Source organism: Aotus nancymaae, unplaced genomic scaffold (assembly GCF_030222135.1).
Source record: "Aotus nancymaae isolate 86718 unplaced genomic scaffold, 86718_ANA_hifiasm-v0.15.2.pri h1tg000014l, whole genome shotgun sequence".
Classification (NCBI taxonomy): domain Eukaryota; kingdom Metazoa; phylum Chordata; class Mammalia; order Primates; family Aotidae; genus Aotus; species Aotus nancymaae.
Window position 1 is genome coordinate 95,432,721 of NW_026988425.1, and position 9,736 is coordinate 95,442,456.

Sequence of the window (9,736 nt, forward strand, 5' to 3'; positions counted from 1 at the left end):
AGAATTTAGGGGTAGATATCAACACTATTAAGATTTTAGAAGGCTTTCAGTGAATGATTTGAAGGTAATAGAAGTAGTAATGACATTGTTATAAAAGGAGAATTTTAGTAGAATATTTACAAAAAGATAATATTTTAAGGTTTATTCTGTGGTACTCTTGATGGTTTCATTTTTGTGGTTAGTGAATTCAGTTCATCATAGTATATCATTGAAGTATGTTAATGAAGCAAAAGATATTAGATTCTTTTTCCAGGCTGGTCTTGAACTCCTGGGATCAAGCGATTCTCCTCCCTTGGCCTAACTAAATTATAAGTAATAAGTAAATCAAATTATTGTTCTGTATTAGTCAATTGAAATTTATCCTCCCAGTCCCTGGCTAGGCATGGTGGTTCATGCCTGTAATTCCAGCATGAACTACTACGCCAGCGTATTACTTATTATGTTACCAGGCAAGAAAACTATGCCATCAACTCTTTGCCATGGCTTAAAAACCTCAGTTTCTGTCAGGAAAGGATAAAGCCTGTTGCTCTATTCTTGGCATTCCTTTGGTGCATACTATTCAAATGTTTATTATTTACAATATAAATAAATCATCTATTTGTTTAAGACCATAAGAGAACTGTCTTTTTATTTAAAAAGATGATTTTGCTAAATTTACCTTGCAAAGCTTGCCTTGACCATTTTCTTCTGTTATTATGTAGGGTCACTAAATTATAAGAAATTTTCTATAATGTTAAGATATAATTGGTAAGAAATTGCTAGGAAATTATTAAATTAACATGTTTGTTTATTTTTTTTCAGCCTCTACAGCATTGCGTTCCAGTCCAATAATGAGAAAAAAAGTATCTTTAAATACGTATACACCTGCAAAGATTCTCCCAACACCACCAGCTACCTTAAAGAGTACTAAAGCAAGCAGCAAACCAGGTTAGGGGTGTGTGTGTGTTGAGTTTGTGGATTTGCACAGAAATTAGAGGAGTAATAACTTGCTTTTTAAATGTTAAATTTGTTTTAATTAGTATCTTTACCCTTCCCTAGAGCGTAATGATCCTAAAGGTTAAAAATCTATTTTGTTAGTCTATTGTTATGTATTTGTTTTTTGTCCTTGTTGTCTTCTGCTCTCCCCACATCTGTTAACAAAATATATTTCAAAATCACACTTTTCCCCAAACTAATTTGTGGACTGTCTTCGTTTGCTTTTTTTAAAGTTATTATTTTTTTGAGTTTAAGGCATCATCTTACATGAAAATTTCTATGGGCGGGGCATGGTGATGTACAACTGTAATCCTAGCTACTCAGGAACTGGCGATATGAGGATTACCCGAGCTCAGGAGTTCAAGTCCAGAGTAGGCAACATAGCAAGACCCTGTTTCAAGTATTAAAAAAAAGAAAGCAAAAAATTGTTTTCTCTTTCCTGAGACTATTTTCATCTCTCCATTCTTAATCTGATTATGTGACTACCAAATTTAAGTAACTTTTATTTTGTGGCATATTTAATTGTATTTTTTACCCTTCAAAAATTTCGTGGCACATTTAATTGTATTTTTGACCCTTCCTGAAATGCTCTCTCACCCTCTTACTCTATTGTAATATTCTATCCATTTGTCTTATTCCTCTTCCTCTACTTTTCTGGTTTGATGATCCTTCTTCTTCCTACTTTTTTATCCCAGACAAGAACATGATACTCTATTCATTTTCTTACCCTATATCTTTTTTCCTCAGAGAATTTCTTATACCTCCAAGACTTTATGACAGCCTCATTGCAAATGTCTTCATTCTTCTCCTCTTAATGCTTTCAAATATTCTTTTGGTTAAGGGTTTGTGCTTAAGAGTCAGAGGAACCTAGATTAAAATCCCAGTTCTGCTACTTATTAGCTATGTCACTCTGGACAAGTTACTTAACCTCTCCGATCCTTAGTCTCATAGTCATAAAATCAGAGTAATAGTACCTTCTTATAAAATTGTCAGAAATGATTGTAATCTTATATATAAAGTACTTGGCACACACAGTAAACACTCAGTAAATGGTAACTGCTATTAATTGTTATACTGTATCCAACCTGCTCTCTTTACTTCTTTACTTCTTTACTTCTCCCCAAATAAATTCCCTTAGCATTCATGCCATTTTTTTTCAATTAAAATGTTCTCCATTTTACTTCACATCCTTCAAGACTCAACCCAACCTCTTCCACTGATAATGTATTTATATGATTGTCAAAACAAGAACTTCAATAACACTCTGTGCTACCGATTTGATCTATTATACCTGATTATAGCTCTATCAGATTACCAGGCCTTTTAAGTCAGGGGCAGTGTCTTAAACCACAAATCTTACAGAGTTGAACCTTGTGCATTCCAACTAATAAGTATATGAAGCAACAGAGCATTGAATAGTATCTTAAACATAAGTTGTGATGCATCCCACATGCCACACAAAGCTAACATTTGTATAGTTCTTTATATTATAAGCATTTTTCTATTAATTCTCATAGTTCTTATCATAACCTTTAGAGGTTAATACCATACTTATGTCCATTGCAGATTAAAAAAAGTAACAGAGATAGTAACTTAATCTCAGCTCACATAGCTAGTAGTCAGTAGACCTAGAATTTGAATGCATTTTGACTCCTAGTACATTGTTCTTTAGACACATAATAAATGCATTAATTCATATACATTTTTAAGTAACAAAGTAAAAATAGTGTTATATTTGACATTTCAAATGTTAAGTCAATGTTGCATTCCTAGGATGAACTCTACTCAGTCATAATATATATTATATACATATATATATGTGTATATATATGTGAAGGTTTATAAAATTCTCTGAGGAAAAATACATAGGGCAAGAAAAATGAACAGAGTAGCAACTCACTGTCTGGGACAAGAAAGCAGGAAGAAGAAGGATCATCAACAAGTAAAGTAGAAAGATGAGAGAGACAGAAAGAATATCACGACAGAGTAATATCTTGGAAGTCAGGGTAAGAGAACATTTCAGTTAGGATCAACAATACAATCAAATGTGCCAAGAAGGTAAGATAGAAAAATGCTGATAAAATATAGATAAATATATATATATATAAATATATATATATAAATATATATTTATATATATTTATATATATATTTTATATATATTTATATTTTATTATATATAATAAATATATAAATATATAATAAATAAATATATAATAAATATTATATATATTTATATTATTTATACTATACTATATATAGTATAGTGCTGGACTGAATTTGATTTTGAGGATTTTTGCGTCTGCATTTGTGAAAGGATATTGGTCTGTAGTTTTTGTTTTGTTTCTGTTTTTGTAATGCCCTTTTTAGGATTTGGTATCAGGAATGCTGCTTCATAAAAAAATTAGGAAGTGCTTTCTATTTTCTGAATGAGTTTTTATAAGGTTTTTGTTTCTTCCTTTAATGTTTGATAGAATTAATTTTCTATCAATTAATTTTGATAGAATTTGTGTTTCCTTTTTGTAATACTTTTAAGCTGTATTTTTTTAAGGAATTTGTTCATTATGTTGAAATTGTCAACTTTGTTGCTCTTTTATTATCTTTTTAATGAATGTGGTAATAACTTCTATTATTCATGATACTGGTAATTTGTGTTTTATTTTTTTCTGTAATGATTCTCACTAGGGATTTATCAATTTTCTTGGCTTTTTCAAAGAACCAACTTTTGGCTCTTTGTTTTTCTGTTGGTTTTATGTTTAAAACATAATTCTTTAAAATTGTTTTTAATTAATTATTTTAATTATTTTCTACCTTCTACTTACTTTGGGTTTACTTTTACCCTCTATTTCTAGTTTCTTAGGTCATTGTTTGTTATCTATTCAAACATTTTTTAAGTTTTAAGTTTCCCTCTAAGCACTTTAGTTGCATCTCACAAAAATTATGTTGTATTTTAATTATCATTCAGTTAGAAATATTTTCTAGTTTGTGATTTCTTCTTTAATCCATTGCACATTTAGAAGTATATTGATTAAATTCCAAATATTCAGGGTTTCTTTTTCATTGTTTTTAATCAATTTCTTATTTAGTTCCATTGCAGTTATAAAAACATACACTGTGATTTCAGTTTTTTAAATGTGGGACTTATTTTATGGCTTAACATCCGGAATATTTTGAATATACCATGTGTTCTTTTAAAAAAAACAAGTGTTTATCTTATAGTTTGTTGATCCTAATGGACACTATTTTGTCATTATGCATTAGATCAATGTTATTGATAATGTTCAGTTATTCTGTCTTTACTGTTTGGTTTTTCTTTGGCAGAGAGGTGGTCAAGGAAGAGATTGGTTGTTCTGTCAGTTGTACAGAGAGTGATTGCACTCATAACTGCAGAATTGTCTGTTCGTCCCTTTAATTTGGTAGATTTTTGCATTGTGTGTTTTGGAGGTCTCTTACTAGCTACATGCATATTTGACTATTGGATCTTCCTAATATTTTGAACTCATTTATTTTCATGAATTTTTTCTCTTTAATTTCCAGTAATGCTTTGTTTTAAAGTTTATTTTACCAGATGTGATACAGCTCATCAAACTTACTTATGCAAGGCATTCTAAGAATATCTACCTCATGTTTGCAGTTTATAGTTCATTAACATTTAATATAATTATTGATATGTTGAGGCTTATCTAATACTTTCTTATATTTTCTATTTATTCCTTTTGATTATATCTTTACTATAAAGTATACTTTTATTCTTTCCTACCCTACCTTATTTTATACTAATTCAATATTTTTAAGAATTTTATTTAAAATTTTCTATGGGTTTTTGCTATTTTTTTGCATTTTTTTGTGGGAGGGGATTGCTCTAAATATGTATATCTAACTTTTCACCATCTACTTAGGGTTAATTTTGTACCACTGAAAGTAAATGTAGAAACCTTGCAACTGTATAGATTCATTTACCTTACCCTTTTCCCATCCTTTACACATAGTTATCCTTTTAAAGAAACTTAGAGGAGAAAAAGATTCTCTATTTATCCACATATTTGCCATATTTTTAGCTCTTTATTCCTTTCTTGAAGTCTGTGTTTCCGTCTGGTTTCATTTGCCTTCAGCCTGAAACTTTTTAACATTTCTTAATCTACAGGTCTGTTGGCAACAAATTCTATTCATTTTATTGTGTCTGAAAAATGGCTTTATTTTGCCTTCATTCTTGCAGTGTAGTTTTTGCTGACTAGAGAATTCTGGGTAGAAATTTTTTTCTTTCAGCACTTTCAATATTCCACTCTCTTCTGGTTCCCATTGTTTCTGATAAGAAGACTTAGTTAATTTGAATTACTGATCCCATAAATGCAATGGGTTGTTTTTCTGTGCTTGCTTTCAGTGTTTTCTCTTTACCTTTGATTTTCAGCAGGTTGACTATGGCATATTTATGTCTTTTTTTTTTTTTTTTTTTTTTGGTAATACTCCTGGTTGATGTTTACTTTTACTTCTCCTTTTCATTCTGTTGTTAAACCCATCTAGGTTTTATTTCAGACATTTTATTTCAGATATTTATTCTTTTAGATGTTCTTTTTGATCCTCTTTAATAATTTTTTTTTGCAGGGATTTCTCTTTTTATTCACTATAAACTTATGTTTCTTTGTCCTAGAGCGTAGTTAGAATTGCTGCTTTAAAATTCTTGTCTGTTAATCTGACTTATCTCCAAAGTGATCTCTATAATTTATGCATTCTCAGCAAGAAAGATGTTTTTCTGTTTCTGAGTATATTAATTTTGGATTATATTGTAGACATTGTTAATGCTATATTATAGAAACTCTGGATTTTGTTATTTCTGTTATGTTCCTCCAAAGAATATTGTTTTATTTGTTTTTAAACAGAGAGTTAGTCTTGGCTGAGCTCAGATTTTAAAATATGGTGTCCCTTGAAGTGGCTGGCAGCTAAAATTTCAGTTCACTTTTTGCTTTAGCTGGACTCCTTGGAGTTTACACTGTTCATGCCATACATTTGACTATCATTTACACATAGAATTGTGGGATCATCCCTTTTGAGATATTCCACCTTACTTTCCAGCAGCTGTAGTTGCCGCAATACTTGTCTTCAGCTTCTTATGTCAGAATTATAGCCATTGTATGTGGTGCATATTAGGGCCTGTTCTCAGGCTAAAAAGAAGGTGAATATTATTTCATATTGTTCCATTTTTCCAAGTGCTGATTCTTCTCTAGTAACAACCTGCTCTTGTTCACTACTTAGTGTCTTCAGGTAGTTGTTCCTCGTATTTAGTACAGAGTGTATATTTGTTATCTGTGGGAAGGTTGTTCTGATAGAAGCTTACCCTTACATCTATTCATCCGTAGTAGAAATGTAATAATGTAATGCCACCTAGAATAGGTTTTGTTTTGTTTTGTTTTTAAGACAGGGTCTTGCTGTCTTGCCCAAGCTGGACTGCAGTGGTGTAATCATGGCTTACTGCAGCCTCAACCTCCCAGGCTCAAGCAATCCTCTCACTTCAGCCTCCTGAGTAGCTGAGACTATAGGTGTGTGCCACTACACCCAGCTAATTTTTAAAGTTTTTTGTAGAGAAGGGTAACTACAAGTCTCACTATGTTGCCGGGGCTGATCTTGAACTTCTGAGTTCAAGCGATCCTCCCACCTTGGCCCTCTGAAGTGTTAGGATTACAGGCACGAGTCACCCTGCCTGGCCATAGCTTTTTGATAACTCATTAAGCCTTCATGTTAGTTTAGATATGGAAGGATGATTCTTAAGAGAGTTTCTAGTTTTCTTACCTTCTAGCTTTTTAGAGAGGGATAAGATAGAATATATAGGAGGATATAGATGCTTGTAGGGAAAATGATAAGTTCAGTTTATGCACATTGTTTGTCTTTCTTGTCAGATATCTTTAAAGAAAGTTCCAGTTGGCAGTTGTATATACATATCTTGAGTTAAAGGTAAAGGCCCAGGCCAGAAGTATAAATTTAAAAATCATTAGTGCAATGGAGGGTAGTTAAAAATTATGAAAATATATTCATTTCCTAGGAAGAATGTAGAGTAAAATGAGAAATTAATTTTGTGAACACAGCCCATTGTCATTAGCTTTTTATGTTTGTGTTGAATTCTGAAGAGTAAAAGATTGCATTACAGTTATAACAAGAATTGTTTTGTCAATTCAGCAATATTATTTGAACTTGGATTGTTTGTGTAAATTAAAGCAATAGTGTTTTTTTGTTTTTGTTTTGTGTAGCTACAAGTGGACCTTCTAGTGCAGTTGTTCCTAATACCTCATCTCGGAAAAAGAATATAACTAGCAAAACAGAAATGCCTGAACACAAAAAAAACACTGGGAAAAAGAAATGAAATTTTAGCAGAAGCTGGAACTTTTTATACTTATAAAAATAGTATGTACATATGTTTTTCCTTATGCGTTTATGTGTTCACTTAAAAATGTTTTTAAATCTAGGGGTTTCTTTGTTTATATTCAGGTAAAGAACTTTTGTCATGATCTGGAAATGTTTAAAACAATGTTTGTTAGCATTCTGCGAGTAGCAAAACTTGTAGTGATAAAAATTGATTGTTGTTAATATAATGTTTACCATGTGCACATAGTAGTGAAAAGGAACATAAAAGCTCAGTCAGCTCGTACCAAAGTTACACCAGTAATGCTATGTACTGCAGAGTCTGATGAGATGGCCTTTGTGCACACTTTTATTTTCATGGGATTGCATCTTTGCTGTAAAAACTTTTAGATTGAAATTTGACAGCCAGGGTTACATATTGGGTACTTTTAAAGTGTCTTTCCAAAGAGGTTTCGATTAGAATATCTTCCGCAATTGTTACAGTGACATATATGCTGCAATATTTAACAACTGGAGTATTAGCCACATGGATTATTTTTTCAATCTGTGTTTTGAATTTTTTTATTGTGTGTTATTTAAAATATTACATATGCAGCTGGGAGAACTACACCTTTGTGCACATAGATTTATAATTTGTAGAAAATATTTTCTTTATATTTCCTTACCATACAAGGTGCCTTGTTCATCAGGAAAACTTTTTCTTCATATGTTGACAAAAAAGGCACCTTTAGAGTTTCTTTTTAAATATAGTTGACAAGTTTATAAATATTACAATTATTTTCAGAGTTCTTTTTAGGTCTAAAGAAATAAGTACAAAAATGGAAATCATCAATGTTAGGAGAAATATGAATTCTGTTAAGTTAGTAAGTAGTATGTATAGCATCTGTTTTTAACCATTTCCATTCTTATCCCTAGTGTATTAGTTGATTACACAAGAAAGCTTAAAGATTGAGCATTTGAAATAAATGTTCTTTATAAATCATTTGATTTTGAAGGCATATTGAAATCATTGTGCTGTGATTTCATCTATGATGTGAAAAATCAATTTATTATTCTTGGTGCTTTTTTCCCTGCCTGATGCACAAATAATTGTGAACCACTTGAAATGACTTAAACTGTAATCCAAACAGGACAACCTGCTAAGAATTTCACACATTGTTAGTTACATAACTTAAATTGCTAAAGCTTTAGCTTAAAACTTATGTTTAGAAAAATTATTGACTTCCCATAGTATAAATAAAACTATTGTAATTCTTCAAAAGAGACTCTTCTCACCTTAGTCATATATGAATTAACTTGTAGGAAATAAGCATATTATATGTTGTGTCTTAAAAGGTACCAGATGTAAAAGTCATAAATATATACAATTAAAGAAGTTCATATACTTCACATGAATGTAAATGTTATATGGAGGTATGTCTTGTAAACAGTTGACTGTATGTAAGTTTTCGGTTTGTGGAAATGTAGTTAATGTACTCACTGTGGAGGTAATAAGGAAACTACTTTTTTAAAGTGGAACCTAATTAAAATATTTTCAGAATCAAAGAGACTTAAATGATAATTTTTTAAAATTTTATTTTCTTATCTCTTTTTAGTTTTCAAAGTAGAAAAAGACCAGGATTTTTTTAATTAAATAGTACTTACATATTAAATAAAATTTATTATTGGCTATATACGTAGCAATATATTACTTTCCAAACTAGAAAGTACAGTGCAACTGACTTTTTCCATTGTTATGCAACAACTATTACTTTACTGTAGTCACCAAACTCAAACTCAGTAGTATTGCTCTATAGACTAGATAGTCTATATGTAAGAATCTTAGAATCATTTTCCGGATCAAATAAAAAGTCTACTATATTAGAGCAAAAGATTATAGTTATGACTATTTAGCGGCAGTTTGACTGAAGCATCTGCTTCTCACTTTCCTGAGAAGATGTGTGTTTTTTGGTTTTAAATACTAGAAGAGAAATTCTTCTTACAGCCCTGTCCTCCAACCCAAAGAGGTGAACTAGCCCAGCATGAAGAATTGTCTAGTCACTCTTAGACATTAATCTTCCTAATATATTATTCAGTTCCTTCACCCTTAAAAGCCATATAATAAGCTCAGACCTAACTTTGCCCTTAAAGTCTAGTGCTGGCAGAATCTGCTGCCCTGGCTTAAATGAGTTACATAGTCCATTCTCAAATACTAGCAAATTGGGGATGGAGGGGCGTGTTACAGCAATTTTGGGTGAAGAAGAAAAGTGTGCTGAACACTTTATGTCATGTTTCCACTGAGCAAGATACAGAGGCAGTAAAGTAACAGAAACGTGGCAGGGTGCTTAGTATAAACATAGAGCACAAAGGCAAATAGATGGCAATTATGAGAGCAAAGTTAAGGTTCTTCAAGAAATACCCAATTAAAACG

General features: G+C 31.2%; 1 protein-coding gene across 17 annotated transcripts in view; it reads left to right on the plus strand.

The window, feature by feature from the left end:
- The window catches only part of PPIP5K2 (diphosphoinositol pentakisphosphate kinase 2), a 79,638-nt gene extending 70,763 nt beyond the window's left edge, over positions 1-8,875 (plus strand). For all 17 annotated transcript variants that reach the window (XM_064376200.1, XM_021667403.2, XM_021667407.2 and 14 more), the window contains 2 exons: positions 802-927; positions 7,215-8,875. In XM_064376200.1, the coding sequence (XP_064232270.1) occupies positions 802-927; positions 7,215-7,327 (239 nt within the window). In that variant the 3' untranslated portion in view covers positions 7,328-8,875. The remainder of the gene's footprint in view (positions 1-801; positions 928-7,214) is intronic.
- Positions 8,876-9,736: the final 861 nt, after the last annotated feature.